This window comes from Falco cherrug, chromosome 3 (genome assembly GCF_023634085.1).
Source record: "Falco cherrug isolate bFalChe1 chromosome 3, bFalChe1.pri, whole genome shotgun sequence".
Classification (NCBI taxonomy): Eukaryota; Metazoa; Chordata; class Aves; order Falconiformes; family Falconidae; genus Falco; species Falco cherrug.
In genome coordinates this window covers 31118317-31138187 of record NC_073699.1, presented here as the reverse complement: position 1 = coordinate 31138187, position 19871 = coordinate 31118317, and the positions used below count along the sequence as shown (strand labels likewise).

Here is a 19871-nt window from a genome sequence, read left to right as displayed (position 1 = left end):
CACAGGCTAACCACAATAACAAGTCAATTGGGCAACACAGAGTGGTTTTTTGTTGTTTTTCAAGAAAATGTGAATGCTTTCAAATTGTTTGCCACACTTCTAATGGCCCCAGGGTGATCCCATGTGCCTCACCTGCTCAGGCATTCATCCTCTCCTAAGGGGGCCCATTCCTCTTTAGAAAGAACTGTGAAGTCAGAAATACTCGAGAAGTCATTAAATGATGAACACTTCTTCATTTCCTCTTCCTCTCTCAAAGCCTTTCAGCCAGACTTGCTGTAGCTGTTTTACGTTTGATAGCTCTGCTGCCTGTTTTGTCAGTGATTAATTTGTTTGCATTGCCTCCCAGTAGTCCAGCCTTTGGCAGAGGTACATCCCAGGTTAAATAGGTTTTTAGACTCTAGTCTAAAAGAACAAAAAGTAAGAGCAGCTGCATGATAGAGAAGGGTCAGTACAACTTCAGCACTGTTAATGAAAAGAGTTTGATTGTAGGGTATTGACAAAAAGGGACAGGAGTATGTTTTACAGAATTCCAGTTCTGGATGACTGTAGTAATTTATTTCACTCTAAAATAACAGAACAAAGTAACTAACATTTGGGAGCCTGTGGCATACTGGATACTGATCTTCGCTAGTCAAAGACATATGTGAAGGGGTTGGTTAGCAAGTACACTGCATTCAGTTCACAGCTGTGCCGAGGGTCTGCAGAAACATCTAAGAACCACTTCTCCTTGGGTCTGCAGGGTTTCTGGTTCAAGATGGACCTGAGCTTTCCATTGCTTTTATCTGGCTGGTCACAGGAAGGTCCAAAACTCCTCTCCAGAGATGCTCGTCCGAACCAGTATGAATGGTAAATGACAAACAAAACAGAAATGCCAGATTAAAACTTTTGAGGACACAAACCCCAGTCTCTGAAAAGTATTTGAGAGCCAGCTGCAGGACACAGCAGCACTGGCTGAAGAATATCTGCTGGGAAGTAGAGATAGCTGGGTTTAGGCAGATTGAGGTCTGGGGCTTTTTTAGCCAGTATCGGCATCAACAGCAGATCGTGCCTGGTGAATTCGCAGAAGCCCTTCAAAACAGCACATTGTTGTCATGCCATGAGCCATTGTCTGGTTTATGATGGCAACAAGAGACTCTCATCCAGTGCAGGACTCCACCGGAGTGGGAGCAAACAAAGGGTCTCTCTCATACGGCAGCATTCAGCTGGCTGTATTAAACAGAATGCCTTATATAAAGTTATGGGAGACATTTATTCCACTCTGCTCAGTACTAATGACATCCCAGCAGGAGCACTGTTCAGTTTGGGTGCCACAATAGGCATCGCAATAAATCCCCCTTTTCCCATTTTAAGAGCAAAATTCAGGCTGTATTTCTCAAGGGAGTTAATTGCAAATGAATGCGTAACAGTTTTTAGGAGTACCATGGCATCCAATTCTCCTCGGTCTCAGGCCGTTTATGACGAAAAGACCTCAGGCACTGTGGGACTGCAGAGAGTGGTCATGCACTGAGCCCCTGCGAGCTCCACTCCTTCCTCTCCTGATGGCAAGGGACCGAGCAAGGTCCATCCTGCTAGGCATCTCTGAAAATATTTCTTGGAGCATAGAGAGGAAAAAGGCAAAGGACTGCTGGTCTGTGGACCATGAGCTGCCCAGTCATGTCCAGGTATATTTAGGTCCCAGGCCCCGTCAGTCAGTCTGTAGTCAGCAGACCACCAATGGTCCAGAAGACATCAGAAAATGATGTGCAAGAGCATGATCCCTAACACTGGAAACAGAATTTTACGTGAGCCCTCATCGGTCCAAAGCACTATGCAGTATTTCTGACATCTAATATCCCAGTTATTATATTCTGGAATATCCTGGGCAACAGCATCGTTTATTACTCCATATTCAGAATTCATTCCACTATAAAGCCCAGATTCTTTCTTGCAGAATCATTATCTAGTCAGATTTGTATATTATGCTTGAGGCTATCTATCCTTAAGTGTAATGTTTTGCGCTTATTGCTATTACAGTTCAGTGCACTAATGTCAGACTGCCTCTTTTATGTAGCAAGACTATTTGGAAACCCATTTTCTTAAGTGCTTGAGTTACATTTCACTCTTATCAAAGAAGAACATTAGACTAGTTGGATATGATTTGTTCTGGATAAATTCACATTGGATGTTTTAATCATATTATCATTCTGCAGTTGCTAGTATATGAAGAGCTTGGATTTTCTGCAGTATTTCTCAGAGTACTTGAGATATCTGAGACAGGTTGGCTGATGTGTAATTCTTGGTGCCTTAGTTCTGTGTGTTCGTCAATACATTTGTTATTATTTCAGAAACCACTGTGGTTAGTTCTTTAATTATATCAAAGCAAACATCCCCAGGACTTCCCACTCTGAGTACATGTACTTTATTCAAATGTTCCTTCACTTCTTTTCTGTGGCCTGGATTTCGATTCCTTTGCTAGCTCTGAGTGTGTTCGGCCTCTTGTATCAGGTGTCCCCTACTCGCATAGAAGGTGTTTCACACTTCAGCCTGCTCTGTTGTTTGGCCTTTGGTCACCATCCCCATGGAGTGATAAACCTTTTCCTTCTTTTCTTCTTGTTTCTTCTTCTGGTCCCTTTTGTGTTCTTTATACTCCAGCCCTTCTCTTTTACTTCTCCTAGCACAGTGTCTTAGATCACCTTTTGTATGATGGGTTTTTGCTGTCAGATAATCAAGAAGCTCACGATTCAGACTCCTTGATTTCTTCCAATGCTGTCCTCCTTGCCAGTGGTATAGCTTCCTACCAGACCTTTAAATAAGGAGTTCCTCCAAACTGCCTGTTTCCTTAAGCTCCTTTCTCCTTTTGGCTCCTCCCTGCAGAACCTTCCCTATCAATTCCCCAACCTGAGGAAATCTGCCTTACAGGAGTCATTTTGTCTTGCTCTCCTCCACTCAAGCCTTCTTTTCCACAGACACATGAGCTCCAATTGCCTTCTAGCAAGTTTCTCTTCATTAGTCGTATCTATCATAGCTTATCTGGCCACATCTCCTGTAACTGCCTCCACTCTTTGAAAGAAAAAGTTGTCCCAACACATTCCAAAAACTTGAGGAGGTCGGTGCTGTGCTGTTGGGTTTTGGGTTGTGGGTTGTTTGTTGGGGTTTTTTTTGGTCCTTACAGCAGATAAGTGGTTAAATAAAAAATCCTTAATTATTACTACCTCATATCCTCAGAACACTCCCAGTAGTTGCTTAAAAAAAGGTGACATCGACCTCCTCCTCTTTAAGTAATCTTTAGTAGAGCTTTACAGTTCGTCTCTATTTTATCTCCAACAGCTCTGTCTCTCCCCTCTTTCTGGCCTTCTACACATTCCTAATATACCAGATAATACTCTTCCCTTTTTTCCTGCCTGTCCTTCCTACACAAATAATACTCTCTCTGCTAATATTGAAGTGCTGCAATTTATTCCACTGAGCCTATGTGATGCTGATTAAACTGTAGCCTTTGTTGTGTCCCAAGACTTCTAGTTCTTCCTGTTTATTCTCCATACTCTTAGCATTAGTGTAAAGACATCTCAGATGTTTGGCAGTTTGCCCTTACGTTATCCCTTTTGTTCTTCTATGGCCCTTCTGCAATTTCCCACTTCCACTGCAGAAATGAGTTGTCAACCAGACCTCCAGTTTTCTTATTCACCTGAGGTCCTTCCTGCCCACCCAGTTGGAAACTGGTGTCCTAGGAGTCTTCTCACTCATTCTTCTCCAGTAATAAAATTCTCACGTTCTGAAAACCAACATTTTTTCACTGATTAAACAATGCTCTATAGGATGGAGATTCTCCTAAGGGTCTTCCTAAAATATAGCGCAGAAAGTTGTTAGTAGAAAAGTGGTCTTATGGGATAAGAGTCCCCAGTGTGATTTCAGACTTCTCGGTTCCAGAGAGAGGGTTGACAGCCCTCACAGTTTATAAACAAATGCCAGTTTTGTCAAAATGCTAGCGCATGGGGAAATACAAGGTCCCATACTCTGCATCAGACTGACATACAAAATTATCTCTGGTTAAAACCTTGGGAGAACCCTTTCTAATTCCCAGCAGTACCATACACTAAATTTTAACATATATTAACCAAGACAGTGGTACTTTTCAAGGCTGCAGTCATCGAGGAATAGGAAGATGACGAGCAAAGCACAGATAATATGTGGATTCTCCTCCCTCACAATTATGAACAGCTGGAACATCCTCAGTTTACAACGGGTCTGACACTGCAAAGAAACAAGAACAAATATTTGGAAATCTAATCATATAATATAGCTGAACGCTGACAAGAGGACGCTGCTCTAAGGGAGTATAGTCCTTTATAGCCCATGGCTGCTATGTGAGAGAACAAATTACATGCTATTGAAACCTGGTGTCCTGCTGCCCAACCTCTGAATGATTGACAAGGGTGAAGTTCAGCCACTCAACTTCCTCGAAGCTTCAGATGTGCTTCTGAAGCAAAGATTAAGAGGTTATGAAGAAAGAGGTTTCATATAATGTGATCAACTCTGTCCCTCAGCTAACATTTGAGGTTAAACACTGAGGTGTTAAAAATAAACATGCTTATTTTATACATTTCTGTAAACAGACCAAACTCTCATCTACATGGAGATAATGAAGAGGAAGACTGGATCTACTCTTCATGGGGGATTTCCAGCATTTTCCCCTGAACACCATTTTCAAAAATACACCCGTCCCATAAATCAACGTAAGAGGGAGTCTGTGGTCCAAAAAGAAGCAGTACTGACAAAGCAAGGGGTTAAGCCCCGTGCTAATTTTTTCATTTGCATTCTCAGAACTTAATTGTTCTGATACATATCTATGCTCCAAAGATGAGCCAGTGGTGTTCTTGTGTTTGAGCAACACAGCCAGTGCGATGGATGAATCGTGTAACATCTGCTGATACATATCACACCATCAGCCAGAGCTACTCCAGCTGTCTTCTGTCTGCTGGTGTCTATTCCCACTAATTCATAGATTCTGCTCCCTCTTCTGGCCAGCAACATAATAAAAGAAATCATCTCCCCTTTTTAAATATGATTTTGAGCATGGGGAGTTGAGAAATGGAAAAGAAAATTTGTATTACTTTGGCAGGACAAAGAGATCCAAGCTGTGCATCCACTGAATTTCCATATTTGGATTTCTCTGTAACAAAGGCTTGCAGTATTTGTGGTAAAAGCTGAGAAAATAATTACTACTGGGTTTTGTTCAGGTTAGCTCTTGGGAGGGGGGTGGGAGAGAGAAAGGGAGGTCCAAGGAAGGAAAGACCATCGCTCAGCTTTGATGTATCTTTTCACTTCTTCTTGGCACCACACTGCTCCTTCTCCATTTTGTGCAAAATAATATTGCAGACCTAAAAAAGGAAATGAGCAGAGATTCCATCTTTACGAATAGCAGACTTGCCAAAATGGGCTCAGATAATGTTATATTAGCTATAGCATCCAGAGTACATGCTCAGAAAGGCCAGTGTTTCCTCTCTTTTACTAAGTAAAATCCAAAAGGTTTGCCTCCAAAGCAAATACTGCAAATTCTGACTATTTTGCCTTCATTTGGGTCCTCTCACTTCCCTTGGAGGTTAACAAGCAGAGACCAGACACTTGGGACAAAGGGCTTTCAAACCTTTTTTGGCCATCAAAGATGTCACCAAAAATCCAGCTAATGTAGGATGAGGTACCCACTGTTCTACACTGTACATCCGAGACAGAAAAATCTTCACTGTTTCCTCTTTGAGAACAGATTTCTTAGGCCTCTCACAGTTGAACTTTGTCTGGTGAAGCTCCCCAAAGCCAAGCCCGAGGCGGAGCAGAAAGGACAGCTCAGGGCAGTACAGCTTGCTACCACACGTGCGATGCACGGGCTTGCAACAGAAGCCATACTGGTTTTTACACAGAAAGGAAATTGCATTGAAAATCTCAGTGTACGGTTTTAGCCAAGGCATTGTGTGTACACATGATAATTCATTCGCTCCCTAGACAGCAGAATAAAGAGATGATTCATTCAGCCTTCGCTGTCTGTGAATTTTGTGACATTTCAGATTTGTACGTGTTCATTTCCAGTTGACGGCATCTTGCGCTACCTCGATTACCTTTCCTCAGAGAGCCTACTGCAGCCTGTTGGGCATCATTTGCCAGTGCTTCCCTTCCCAAAGACAGCGAGAGCTCGATACACAGCAGAAGACTGAACCGGTGTGGTGGGAGCAGCAATGGAAGTTCACACCGTTCAGAGCTGCAAACAGTGAACCTGGCTTTAAAACTAAAGCTCTTTTTAAAGCTGCGATTTCCGAATCTACTATTAGTCATTAACTTGAAACACTATTAAGTACTAAAAAGAAATATTCCTCTGGCAGCTGTACCAACTCTAAGGCTTGACTCCTCGACAGGTCTCTCAGCTGTTGCTATTCAAACACTTGGGCCCGATTCTGCACTCCTTTGTTCAAGCACCAGTCCGAGGGGGTGAAAGTTGGCCAGAGAAAAACATGTGTGATCAGATCTTGTGATATGGTGAAAAAATTCCACTTCCCATCAAAAGAACCTTGTTTTCAAACACATTCCACCAGGTGAGCAGCTCTTTCAGCCCTTCTGCATATAAGATGAGCCTTGCTTCTTTTTTTCCAAGAGAGGAGCTCACAGCCCCCACGCTGCCTGCCACCACCTTGTCTGCACGCCTCGCTGCGGGAGAGGAGGGGGATCCTTCTCTTACTGAAAGAGCTACTCATTGAATAGGTCTTCATTATCTAAGAGACAGCCAGGAAATATTTAATAAATATATTACCCATTGTATCAAAATAAATATCATTTATAAAACATTCATTGCCTTTAGCTCATCACCATCATACAGTGTATATAAATGTGCCCAGTACAGATGAGATTTACAAAGGTTTGCCTGAATTTTTCCCCTTAACGCATTCTCCCACTTACAGTAATCATTGCATAAAACGCATGAAAACATAACGCAGCTTTATGCCACCGGCATACACCACAGATGAAACTAAAGATCTCGTAAGGGTACAAAAAGTCTTCAGCTAGGAGGAATGGCTTTAGGTACACCTTAAAGTGGCACTGGCTCCAACTCAGCTCTGCAGCATTTTAGAACTGGAGCCAATGTTTACTTGAGAACTCAGAATTACTTAACTAAATAATAGAACATATAAAAAGCAAGCTGGCTTTTTGGGAAAAAAAAACGTTTAATAATACAGTAATAGTTGTAGTATCGTCCAGTAAAGGTGTATTGTAAAAATGCTCTGAATATTAATTTACCTCAGATAACTTTAGAGTTGTAAATACTTGCATTATAGTGAGGTAGACAATAAAAAAAAAGGTTCTTTTCTCCATTATTAGCACAGAATTTAAATCTTGTAATAATATCTTAAGGAAATGATAAGTAAGGATGAAATATCTAATTAATGCTTAATTCTGTACAACTCAAATATAAACTTTTAAAAATATTAGAAATTATAACATTTCGAGTGCATATAATGTTTTGTACATTAAAAAAAAGAAATGCATGTTGTTCATCTCCATTTTGCACTTTTCAGTCTGTTTAAATAAACAAATATTTACAACTTTTATATGAACAACAGTGCATCCAAAGCAAAATGTGCATTTTAAATTATTGCTCCTGGTCGAGTCTTTTTATTAGCATTTTATATTATTATTCTCTTCTCTTTTTTAAATTTTTTTTTCCGCCAGTTTGTAGCTCTGTGAAACCAGATAAGCCAACAATTCTAGAAATCAGCGGGGAAAAGCCTGAAACTATGAGCATCATAGTTACATTAAGAAAGGGCTAGGCGTGCTTCGAAGTGCACTTCCCTCAGGTGAAGCCACAGCTGAGACCAAAGGTGGGAAAGAAACAGGAATCTTACACAAAACGCCTTTTTCCAGCACATTTGCGTATAATACTGCAGCAGGTCGCGGGGGCCGCCGAGCTCGAGCTATCTAAAGGTCTGGCCACAGCATCCTCGCACCGTCCGTGCCATCCCAAGGAGTTTCCTTCCCCAACCCCCCAGGTTGCGCTTTGCCGTAACACTTCGCTCTTCACAGTTTTTCGCTGCTGTCTTAAAATGAAACCTAACCGGTAATTACAATTTTGAGCAATTATCTTTTTTTTTTTTCCTCGCTCTCTTTTTTTTTTTTTTCCTTTAGGGATGGGGGGCCGCAGGCTATTTCTGGCCGGTAAGCTTGCAGGAATGTGGAAGAGAGAGGGCAGGAACGCAGCGGCCCCCTTGAGAGCGACCTCCGAGCCGGGGCCGAGCCTGCTCCCTCCCTGCCCCGGCTCCGTTTGCACCCGGTGAATTGCCGTCACCTTTGGCGGGGGGCGGGGGCACCGACCGCCAGATCAACCGCGGGGCAGGGAAGGGGAGCGGGGTCGGGACCCGGCGGGCCCTCGCCGCCCGCCCCGCCCGCTCGCCCGTCCCCGGGCCCCCGCCGCCCCGCCGGGCCCCGCCGGGCCCCTCCGCCCCAGCCGCGCTCCGGGCGGGCCCCGCCGCCGCCGGCGCATCCTCCGCCTGACGCAGCTCCGGCTGCCGCCGAGGGGCGTCGCGCCCGCTACCTGCAGCCGCAGGATTCCACCACCATGTCCTCGTACTGCTTGTACACCACGTTGTTGCCCGCGTCGATGTAGAGGATGCTGATGGGAGTCAATTTGGTGGGGACGCAGCAGCTGGGCGGCGTGGAGCCGGGGTCCATGGAGTTCATGAGGGTCTGGATGATGGCGTGGTTCGTGGGCTCCAGGTGGGAGCGCAGCGGGAAGTCGCAGACCCCCTCGCAGTGGTGGGCCTCGTACTCCAGCGGGGCGATAATCCAGTCGTCCCAGCCCAGCTCCTTGAAGTTGACGTGCAGCGGCTTCTTGCTGCAGCGCAGGCGGGACTTCTTGCCGTGCCGCTTGCCGTGCCGGCTGGCGAAGGCGGTGCGCCGCTGGCGCCGGGGCGGCGGGCGGCGGGCGGCGGGCGGCGGCGGGGCGCCCAGCTCGGCGCGCAGCTCCCCGAGGAGGCTCCGCCGCCGGGCGCGGGTGAAGACCACCAGCAGCGCCCGCTCCTGCGGCGGCCGCGTCCGGCGCCCGAAGCCCAGGCCCCGCAGGTCCTGCCAGCGCGGCGGCCCGCGGCCCGCCGAGGCGCGCAGCTCCAGGCACAGCCGCCTCCAGGGCCGCCGCTCCCGCAGGCCCTGCCGCACGTCGAAGACCTCCCAGCCGGCGGCCGGGGCCGCCCGCGGGTCCAGGGCGCGGGAGTCCAGCGGCCGCGGCGAGAGGCAGGGGAAGAGCTGCATGTGCAGCGGGGCGGCGGGCGGCGGGCGGCCGCGGGGGGCCCGGCGGAACAGCCGCAGCTCGGCCCCCACCAGCTCCTCCGTCTCCGAGAGGGTCGACACATCAAACACGTACTGCTGCCGCCTCAAGGGAGCGGGCGAGAGATCGTCTGCGAGATAAAAAATAATTACAGTCAGTTGCGCTCAGGGGGATCTGCCGAGAGGGTTCCGAGGCGGGGAAGGGCAGCCAGGGCCGCCGGCTGCCCGGGCAGGGCCCTCCGGGCCGCCCCCGCACCGGGACCGGGACCGGGACCGGGCTGGGCCCGGGGCAGGGCGGGGAGAAGGGGAGGAGAGGGGAGGGGAGGGAAGGGAAAGGGAAAGGGAAAGGGAGAATAGAAGAAGAAGAAGAGGAAGAAGAGGGAGAGGAAAGAGAGGAACTATGGGAGGACCCGCACCAGGCAGGACTCTGTTCTCTCGCACCAGACAGCCCCTGCTCCAGCACATCCCCTGCCCTACAGGCCCTGCCGGCAGCGCGGGACTGGCAGTGCTTGTGTGCTCGTGTACATTACGCATACATCTACACGTCTATATTCTCCTCCAAGAGAAAAACCTGGACTTCTTTTTTGACACATTGATGTACGAAGTGCAGCGCAGAAAGCAAACCAGATTCCCCTGAGCTGCTTTCCAATAAAATGTTTACAACCCAGCAAATACAAAAATTCCCAAAGCCCCTGGGTTTCCCCAGAAGCTAGTAAAGCTTGTGTAGATTTCAATAGTAAAAGTGTCACTGGAGCCTCTGTTCAGCAGCCCCTCGTCGCTTTTCCAAGCTCAGCCTGCTCCAGGGGTAGAAAGAGAGACTAAAGAAATACACAGCTCCGTTATTTATTGATATCAAAGGTCATTGCGATTCCTAATCAGTGTATTTCACAACCTTGGCTCTACCTGACAGGTCTGGGGGAACCTCCTGGGGGGCAAGAGGGGCAGGGGATGATTTATGCAAACCGAGACCCTCAGACGCGCCACGGCAATGTAAAAATCAATGCGGATTAACGTGCCGTTAATCGGCGCGGATTAGTGTACTCGAAGGTCGCCCCGCGTCGCCGCGCGTTCCTCCAGACGCCGACATGGAGGTGGAGCGTGGAGTGCAGCAGGGACCGAGGGAAATGCTGGGAAAAAGACCTGCCCCGCAGCCAGGCATAGGAGCCCACGGCGGCGCCTGTGGACGGCCAGCGCATCCCTCCTGCCCCGCCGGGAGCCGCCGTGGGAGGCCCCGCCGCCCACCCGCGGCTGCGGAGCTGAGTGCCCGCCGGGCACTGCGCTCCTGCCCTGCCCCCGGGGCGGGGGGGCCGGGGCACGGCCCTGGGCCCCCGCCTGGCCGCGGCGTGGCACGGCAGGTCGGCCGGGCAGGGGGAGCTCACGGGCCGGGGCCGCCCCCGCCCTGGCCGCGCTGCGCGCTGGGGGGGCGCGGTGCGAAAATGGTCAGACCCTTCAGGCATCCCGGGGAATTTGGACCTCGGGCTGCCGCATCCCGGACCCCGCCTCCCGCTTCAGGCTCGGCGGTTTCCCCGCGGGGAGGCTGCTCCTTCCCGCAGCGAGGAGCTCGCAGCCGGGAGCGAGGGGCAGCCCGCCCGGCCGCGCATCCTTCTCGGGGCGGGGAGGGGGGAGAGAGGAAGGTCTGCAAAAAACACACACACAGCCCGACAAATGCCGTCACAGCCCCAGGTGACGACAACAGCTGCTCTATCGAGGTGCTGAAACAAAAAATTAAATCCAGCGGGAGCTGCCTACAGAGGCGCTGGACGGTGTCGGCAGCACTTCAAGGACGGGGCAGGATGTGGCCCATGGATCACTTGTGGATTTGGGGGTGGTTTTTCTCCCTTTCACGGGTTTGGGCGGGCGGGGCCGGGGGCTGAGGTGCACCTGGGTTGCGGGAGAAGGAAGGTCCAGCAACTCAGGAGAGCTCTGGGGCTATTCAAGGGGGTCTCGGGCAGAACTGGGGGCTTCAGACAGGAGGGGACATGCATCCCTTGGGCAAAGAACGGGAGAATCCCCTTCCGCCTTCGCCTTCTCTTCCTCTCCTTTGGCTTTCCCTGGGCCCAGCATCTGCCAGATGCCCTGGCATCCTCCGACACGGCGCAGAGGGGTCTCCTGGCCCTGCCGAGCTGCCTCCCGCCTTCCACCGGCTCCAGCTACGATCGAGAAAACCAGCTCAGCGCCTTCCCCTGCCCCTATCCCCCCCCGGCTTTAGGGTGTGCGCAGGGCCGGGCCTGGGCACAGCTCCACTTTGAAGCCATCTCTCTGCTTGGGGCGTTGTTGTTGGGGGTGTCAGGCTTGGTTTCAAAGGAAAATGATCGTCCCTGTTTGGTAGTCCCTGTCGCGATGGAGTGGAGGGGTAGCGCTGCTTCCAGCCCGCTGTCCCTCCGCAGCAGAGACTCCCACCTCCTCCCCGTCCGATTCCTGGCCGGTGCCCTGGCCTTGGGGGCCCCCGCGTCCCTGCCGTGGTGCAGGAGCAGGTAGCGCTGCCATGCCGCCCGGGCTTTCGGAGGAAGAGGGGGCAGCCTTTTCCCGGGAGGTGGGGGGACACAGAGGTGACAGGGCGCTGCTCCCCCCCGCCCCCGGGAGCCGCCCCCCCGCCCACCCCCGCAGGCGGGCGGTCGCGGCGCGGGCAATCGGCCCCTTCGGGGGTGACGTCCAGGCGTGCGTGTTGAACGGGAGGGAAGAGGGGAGAGGCGGAATTCCCCACGGATCCCCGCTGCTGAAAGCGGTTTATAAAGGCTCCGCAGACCCTGCCATGCGGCGGGGGCGGGAGGGAAGCCAGCTCCGTTCCTGCGGGTGTGAGTGGCTTGCTCGGGGGGGGGCGCCTAAAACGCGCTCCCCAGCAGCATCCTTTGAAGCTCCTGCTTGGCGGAGGTCGAACGCGTTGCACGGCCGCTCTGGCTGGCTGGCGGGCATGGCAGGCTGGGGGACACGGCCGAGTGGCAGAGAAATGTGCCCCCCGGGCAAGCGGGTCTCCGAGCCGGGCTTAGGCAGCACCGACTCTGCACTGGAAAACTCCCCGTGGCTGATGCAGCTGCCGGCTGCCGCTCCTCTCCCCGAAAGGGGCAGAGCTGCCGGTTGTTTCAAATAAGCAGCTTTGAATCCGATCAGATAAACGCTATTTATTCACTCTTGTAACCTAATAATTCCAGATGAATACATAATCCTAAACCAGGACTGGCTCGCTCCCAGCGCAGTCGAAAGGGTGGGAAAAGCGGCGGAGGGCGGGGAGGGGAAGCGGTACCGCCGGAGCCTCCACAAACCGGGGGGAGACGGGTCTGGTTTGGGGACCCTTTGTTCGAGACAAGCTACCGCCTTCCCAGCACACAAAGAGCGGCAGTAGCGACGGCGTGGGGACACCCTGGCTGTCCCTGTCCCTCCGTATGAGGAGCACACACGAATCGGGGCTTTTCCTTTAAGCCCAGGTTGCGGCTGGGGGGGAAAGCCGGGGTTTCTAACAGCCAGCCCCACATCTGCCTCTTCCCTGGTCCGGTCCAGGCTGACGTTACCGTTATTCCCGTTACCGAAATACTTGGAGACAGCAGCAAAGTCATCTCGCATCCATCCGGGCTGGGCAAAGCTACAGTGCAGAAAACGCAGCGCGGAAGTGTGTTTGTATTTGTAACGTTAATTTAGATGACTGTTAGTTACGCGGTAAGTATTAGTTTTATTTCGACTCTCCGTTGTTTGTTTTTTTTCGGGCGAAGATAGTATATCGGGAGCGGGGAGGAGGGGGAGAAGAAGGGAGGAGATTCAGCTGTGCCAGCGGTGGGGAACGAGAGCAGCCCCGCTCCGCTCTGCCCTTCCCAAAGCGGCCGGGCAGCCGGCGTGCCCCGCGTTCCGGCGGAGCAGCCGGGGCGGGACGGGAAGGGACGGGACGGGACGGCTGCGCCGGGGCCCTGCCGCCTCCCCCCCGCCGCCTTTCTCCGCTATGCTGTGGCGGAGGTTTTATCATCTCCAAGGTTAAATGAATGCTGGGGTTGGGACTCTTGCTTTAACTCCCTGTGTTGCCTCTCCCGCTGCCCGGCTTCACTTTCTCGCCGGCAGCCTGGGCTTTGAGGCGAGCCGGGGGTTAACGCAGGCTACACAAAGTTTCCCTTTTCATGGCAGATCAGGTACCGGGCTCCCAGCCAACTCATCAGGGCTCAGATCTTAACTTTACATCACTGCAAATTATACCCAAACCACATTCAAGAAGTATTTTCCCATTCCCAAATTCTCTTTCAAGCCGTATTTAAATTCGCAAACCAAAAGCACATTTGCAGTTTAAAGACCCTTTGCAGGCGCTCGCTCAACAATAATCTGGAAATTAAAACATATATCCCCCCTAATTGCGCGGGGCTGCCCACACGTTGTCTGCAGAGTCGCAAGGCTGACAGGTATTTCTTTCGGAGCATTACCCGAGCTGTGGAAGCAAGGGGCCGGCTCTCCATGTGTGGTATTTCTCCGGGTTTCAATTCCGCATATCCCAGCGCCTGCCTCGCCGTGGTTTTTTATTACACCGGGTGATTAGATTTAAATGTTTCGTTCGCTTCGCTATCGAGTAACCGGGAGAGACCACACCTTCCTCGGACGAGATCCCAATCCTGCCAAAACCCCAGCGAAGCCGATGGAGGGCTGTTTCTATTTCCCTTCTCCCCCTACCCACCCACCCCCCACCCCCCCGGAGCGGGGAGGCACCTGGCTGCGATAAACCTTTGATCAGGGTTGTACCGTACCTGCGCCGGGAGGGCTGCCCGCCCCCGGCCCGATGCCCGCCGCCTCCCCGGTTCCCACGGGCGACGCTCGGCCCTTGGGCGCAGGGGGACCACCCGACGGCCGCGGGGCATCCCGCGGGGCTCCGGGACCCTGGTCTGTCGGTATCGCCCCGGGAGATGCTCCAAGGAGGAGGGGGGCTTCCTGGGGGGCCTTCTACCTGCTGTAACAGGCATTCACCGAGCCCCCTTCCCTCTCCCCGTTTGCGGCGCTTTCGCCACCCGAACTACTTCGATCGAGGAGAAATGATTCCTTCGAAATCATTCGTGTTGAGAAAATCGGACTGAATTATTCCCAGGGTTCGGAGCTAAGAAAAGGAGCGATGGGACGGTTCGGAGGGTATTTCTGGGCGACATATGTTGAAGCGCCGGGGTACAGCAGCACAACATACAGACCTGGCCACAGCCAGCAAGGACTGAAACGTCCCGTTTCGCTCATAAACCAGACTTCAGGCACGGAAGGACGCCCAGTCTCGGCTCTAGCCTGCCCTGAAATCGCAAGGAAAGCAGCATTTCTACGATCGGCGGCTTTTTTGCTATAGGACTACGAACCGGGGAGCAAAATGAGGAGAACGAGGCGTCCCCCTGTCGTGCCCAAGCGCCGAGCTGGCCCCGGACTGCCCCGGTTTTTCTCCCCGGGGACCGCTCGGTTCCCGGTTGGGGCCAGCCCAGTCTGCTGCACAGCATCGCCCCGAGGGCGATGGGAAATAAACAGCTCCGAAGCGGAGAGCTCGGTCCTACCGTCCTCAAATAAAAATAAATAAATATTAAAAAAAATAAAATGAAACGCGGCCTCTTAGTAAACCCCGCGGGAGGAGGGGGGGGAGGGCTCCTGGATTTTAAAATTACAAATTAAAAAATCAGGTTCGGGTCCGAAATGAGCCACCGTAATGGCTTGAAAGGCTTTAATTACGCCTGCCCGTTAGCAGGGCGGCTCCGCGACCGCGCAGCGCCCCGCCAAGCTACCTGTGCTGCGGAGCGGCCACGGGAGCTGCGTGTCCCAGCGCTTGCGGGCTCTGCTTGCCCCAGACCGCCCTCCCCATCCCCTCGCGCTGCTGCGCGCAAACCCCCGCGCCTTCGCAAAAAGAAACAAACCAAAAAAATGCAAATAAAAAAAACCCAAATGATTTTCAACGGGGAGAGCGGAGCGGCGCGGCCGCGGCTTCCGAGGGGACGGCCGCTGCCTGCTCCGCCCGCGCCCCGGCCCCGCTCCGCTCCCTCCCGCAGCGCGGGGGGCAACAAACCAAGCCCGCAAGCACCCCCAGGCGCAGGCAGCGCGGTGCCGCAGCCCGCTCCGCACCGCAGCCCGCTCCGCACCGCCTGCCCCCGCACTCCGGCTCCGCGGGCGCGCAGGCCGGGCCGGGCCGGGCCGGGCCGCCCGCTCCTTCCCCGGGCGCACGGCGGCGATGAGAAGCGGCTGCTCGCTGCCGCGCTGCGGCCGTCTGGTCTGCATTAGTGTTTTTATAGGGGGCTCAAACAAATCGAATACAAGGTCACCAAATAATTAACAGTTGTGAATTCCCTCCTTCCCCATTAAAATACTTCCCTGCTTATATTTCATTTTCCTTCTGCCAACGATAACACTGCCTGGGCAAAGGCGCTGCGCAGATTACGCTATATTGCAGCTTTCGGTCCACCCAGAAACCCGCTGTTTTGCATAAACATGTTGCACTAGATGAACCTCAAGTGGGATTTACGCTTTTTCTTCTGCCACATGCACAGCCGGGCCATTTCCAGTTTCTGCACACGGGATCCCCCTTTCGTCCTGCTCCCTCTCTTTCACCCCCCTCCCGACCCTAATGGCAAGAGCAAAACAACGACGGTCGGACCCCTGCCCATCTGAAGCGGCTGCCTCTCAACTGGGACACAAAACTGCACAAAGAAAACGGGGAGAGAAACAGGAGACGGTCTCGATCCATTCCGATTTCCCCGTCCCTTAGGCGCGGAGCTCAGCAGTTCGCACGCCCGAGCCCGGCCGCGGTGCCGCGGCTGCGGGCAGCGCTGCAGCCGCAGAAGGGAAAGGCGAGGTGAACCGGCGGCAGCCGGCCCTTGTGGCATTCCCTTCCCACGGGAGATCTCTTTGAAAATCGCGCTCCCTCGCACCCCGGCTATTTCTTTTTTGTTTTCGGTTTGTTCCGAGCCGTGCCGCCTTTATCGCTGGCTGTGGATTTGCTTGTTTATAGCTCCCTTCTCAAGCTCCCTCCCGCTCTCTCTCTCTCTCTCTCTCTTCCCCCTGCCTGGTGGACTCCTTGCAGCTCCTAATTGTCCTGCCTTACTGTGGAGCTCCAATGCTGGGGGTCCCGAGGCCAGCGAGAGCACCATCTGCGTTTTAATGAGTTACTTCATGTGCCAACAGTAATTTTCCTGCATTCAGCTAGGTCCTGTCTGATCTTGCGACCGTAACAAGGGGGAGCGAGTGGGGGGCGGGAGGGGGTGGAGAAGGGAATAGCAAACCCTTTCCCCCCTTTCTGTGCTCTTTTTCTACCGGCTGTGTGTGTGTTTATGTATGTATGTATATATATAAGGCAGTAGTGTGGCTTTCCTCCCTCCCGAGCTACCCCGAAAGCGATCTTATTAGCTTCAAGCGGGAAGGTAGGAATCGAGGCGAAGAGGAGCGGTGGCCGGGTGTCCGCACCGCAGCGCTGTGCCCCGCTCAGCTGCGCAGGGCGGGGGGCGGGCTGGCTTCGGGGCTGCTGCGGGCAGGAGCCAAGCCGAGCTGCCCTGCTGGCGGGGGGCTCTCACGGGCACGCAGCACCGCAGACCACGCCGTGCGGGGAGGGCATTTCTCGGCAGGACTAAAAGCTGCTTCGAGCTCCTCTCTGGGCTGCTGCCCCCTCAAAATCTTGCGATGAAGGATGTCGTTGCGGACAGGAGGGACGGCCACCGCCGTCTCCCCCAGACCTGCCGCTTAGGTGAAGAGCGGCCCGTCTAATTGGGTCAATTTGGGCGGCTATATTGTCCGCAAATGAATTGACAGAACCTCCCCCCCCCCCCCCCCCGCTTTCACCGAGCAAAGACTGTTCATCATCAGCACAACTCCAGCTCGCCAATTAACTGGGCTAGGAGCCCACGGGGGAGGTGGGCAGTAAAATAGCTACCACTTCAGAGGAACGGAAGCTCTCTTGAAGTTTTTTGGTGATGTGCCATTGGCTGGTCCGCTTCATTATGGGAGACTAGACAATATTTGATATGTTATGACATGAACACTCAATTAGATCACTGAGTTGAAATACTCCAATCAGTGGCTTGATGCTAAGCAACCCTCAGAAGGTCCAGCAGAAGGTCACAGCCTGTGACACATCAAATCAAAATCAATGGGGAAAAGTGAGCTTTTCCTTAATCAAACCAGGACTCCTGTTAGCAAATCACTTCCCCCGGAGTAGAATCTCCCATGCAGCGAGATGAGCTAAATTTGTTAAATTAACTGTCTTTCTTCTGGTTACCAAGAATAAGATGATCTTGAGCGCAGCTCTGTTTCCCCGCGGCTCGCAGAATTAGCACCCCGTTCCCTCTCCGGCGGGAAAGCGGGCCGGCTCCTTGCTGAACGGCTGAACTTTTCGAACCCGTATTTCATATAAAGCGGGTCCTCTTCCCCCCACCCTCTTCGAACGGCGACGAAGAAAACAACCCCCGTAAGGCGAAGGTGGAAAGCAAAACCCCGCGTCCCCTCTCCCCTCGGAAACGCCTGGGCGCTTCCACGAACCCTCCCGAGCCCCGAGGGGCGCGACGGGCACCGGGGAGGGAGGGGAAGAGCCTCCGCCAACCCCCCCCCGCGGGGGAGGACCCCCGAGCCGGGGGCGGCGATGGGGCAAGGGGCTGCGCCGTGGGTGCCGCGGGGGAGGAGCGGCTGCCGGCTCGGCGCGGCGGGGGGCTGGTTGGGGTTGCGGCTGGGGTGCGGGTTGGGGACCGAGCGGCTCCCGTAGCTCCAGGAGGAAGCCGTGGGGTTTTCCCGGCGCGGCATTTTGCCCTAAAACGGGTGGGAAGCGGGGAGGTCGGCGTGCTCGCCCCGCTCCCGGCAGCGGGGGGCCGCTGCCAGCCGCCGGCAGGTACACGGGCAGGGTCCCGCGCGGCGGCGGGGGGCGGGGGGGGGGGGGTGGGTGGGTGCGGGCGGAGGGGAGGATCTTCAGATCTGGGAGGGGAGAAGGAAAGAATGCACAACCTTCATTAAGAACCTGTTAACTGCTCTGTCCTTAACGGCTCAGAAACCAGGGTAACGACAAATAAAAATAATTTTAAATAACGGGGCGTTTTGAGGGAAGGGAAATCGCCCAGAAACCTCCATCCCACTGCCTCGGGTACGAGGGGTAAAACAACGAGCGAGAAGCAAATCAGGGCCCCGGCCGGGTCTGTCCCAGGAGCCCCGCGGCGCCGGTGCCGCCCCGGGAGAGCGGGGGCAAGGGCTGGGCCCCGGCTGGCCCCGGGCGCTGCCGCCCGGCCCGTCCGCCGCGCTCCCCGCCGCCGGGCAGCCCCGGGGCCCGGCCCGGGGTGGGTGAGGACCGGCCCCGCAGCGGACGGCGAGCCCGGGCCGCCCCGCGCCGAGCCCCGGCGCCGGGAGTTACCTGGGCTTGGGGCTGCCTACCGCAAGCGGAGCCGGCGGCGCCCCGGCGCTTTCAAACGGGGTCGGTGCTCCTCCAGGTAACCCCGATAAAGCGACCCTAGGCGAGAGCAGCCCCAAGCAGCAGAGGTTTGCCCTCGGTCAGTTTGAACTTTCTATTGGCCTTACAGCCGCGGCGGTAAGAGCGAGCTTTTCGCCGGCAGGCGGAAAGAAACCAAAGGGCGGGTTGTGGGTGTGTTTTTGGTTGGGTTTTTTTTCCTTTTTTGTGTTCCCCCCCCCAAGGTTGCATTGACACCCGAAACGCGCCTGCAAAGCTGGGGCGTGTTGCCCACCACCCCGTGACGATTCGGGGAGGAACACGCGTGTTTCCCGCACACAGCATTTACGGCTGCCGCGGTCCGGGTTTCGCAGCTGGCTTGAAAAGAAAACAACGCGATCCTCAATTTACCGAAAGATCCACTTTTCTGCAATACCGGGGCGGGGTGGGGGGGGTGGGGGGAGCGCGGAAGCACCAGTGACCGATCCCCGCCCAGCGCCAGGCTCCGCGGCACGGCAGCCTCGCACCGCGCAGCGCCGCGGGAAGGGGCGCCCGCAGCCCCGGGGGACGGTGAGGGGCGAGGGGGAGCGGGGAGCGTCAGAACTTACCTCGTCCCCTGTCTACAAAACTAGTGATGGTGTTGGCGGACTTGGACGACTGGAAAAAGCTGGCGTTGATGCCCAGTTTCTCCGCGATGGAGTAAGTCCTGAACAGAGACAGCATGTACTCGTGGGGTTCCGCCCGTGGGAGCGCCCGGCCCGCGGCGTGTCCCCCTTGCCGCGGGCGGGTCTCCCGTGGGGACCGCGGCACCCTGCGGCCCCGTCCGCCCTTGGAGGAGGCGGCGAGCTCCGAGGCGGCGGGGAGGGAAGCCGGGAGGCAGCAAGGTAAATCCCAGAGGAGGCTGGCGAGCAAGGCGGCGGAGAGCAGGGCCCGGCGTGCATTCATAGCGAGAGGCGGCGGCGGTGGGGAGGAAGAGGAGGGCGGCCCGACGTGCGGCTCCGGCGGCCCACGGAGCGGCGCGGGGACTGCGCGGCGGCGTGGCGCGGAGCGGGGACTGCACCCGGGCGGGCTCGGCCCGGAGCAGCCCGCCCCGCCCCGTGGGTACCGCCCCGACGCGGACCGCCCCGTGGGGGCACCCAGCCCGCCCCCGCAGGGCGGTCCGCGGCGGGGCGGGACACCCCGCGGCCGGGCGCTTGGGGGTCCCCTGGCTCCCTGCTCGCCGGGGACTCCACGCGGGAAGCTGACGGCA

The 19871-nt window shown here is 54.7% G+C and overlaps 1 protein-coding gene across 1 annotated transcript; it reads right to left on the bottom strand.

Annotated features, from left to right (window-relative positions):
• Positions 1-6759: 6759 nt before the first annotated feature.
• On the bottom strand, positions 6760-19642 carry GDF6 (growth differentiation factor 6). The gene is made up of 2 exons (XM_055706483.1): positions 19231-19642; positions 6760-9410 (listed from the first exon to the last, which is right to left on the bottom strand). Exons 1-2 carry the CDS (start codon positions 19565-19567, stop codon positions 8548-8550), a joined length of 1200 nt encoding a protein of 399 aa, XP_055562458.1. The 5' UTR covers positions 19568-19642; the 3' UTR covers positions 6760-8547.
• Positions 19643-19871: the final 229 nt, after the last annotated feature.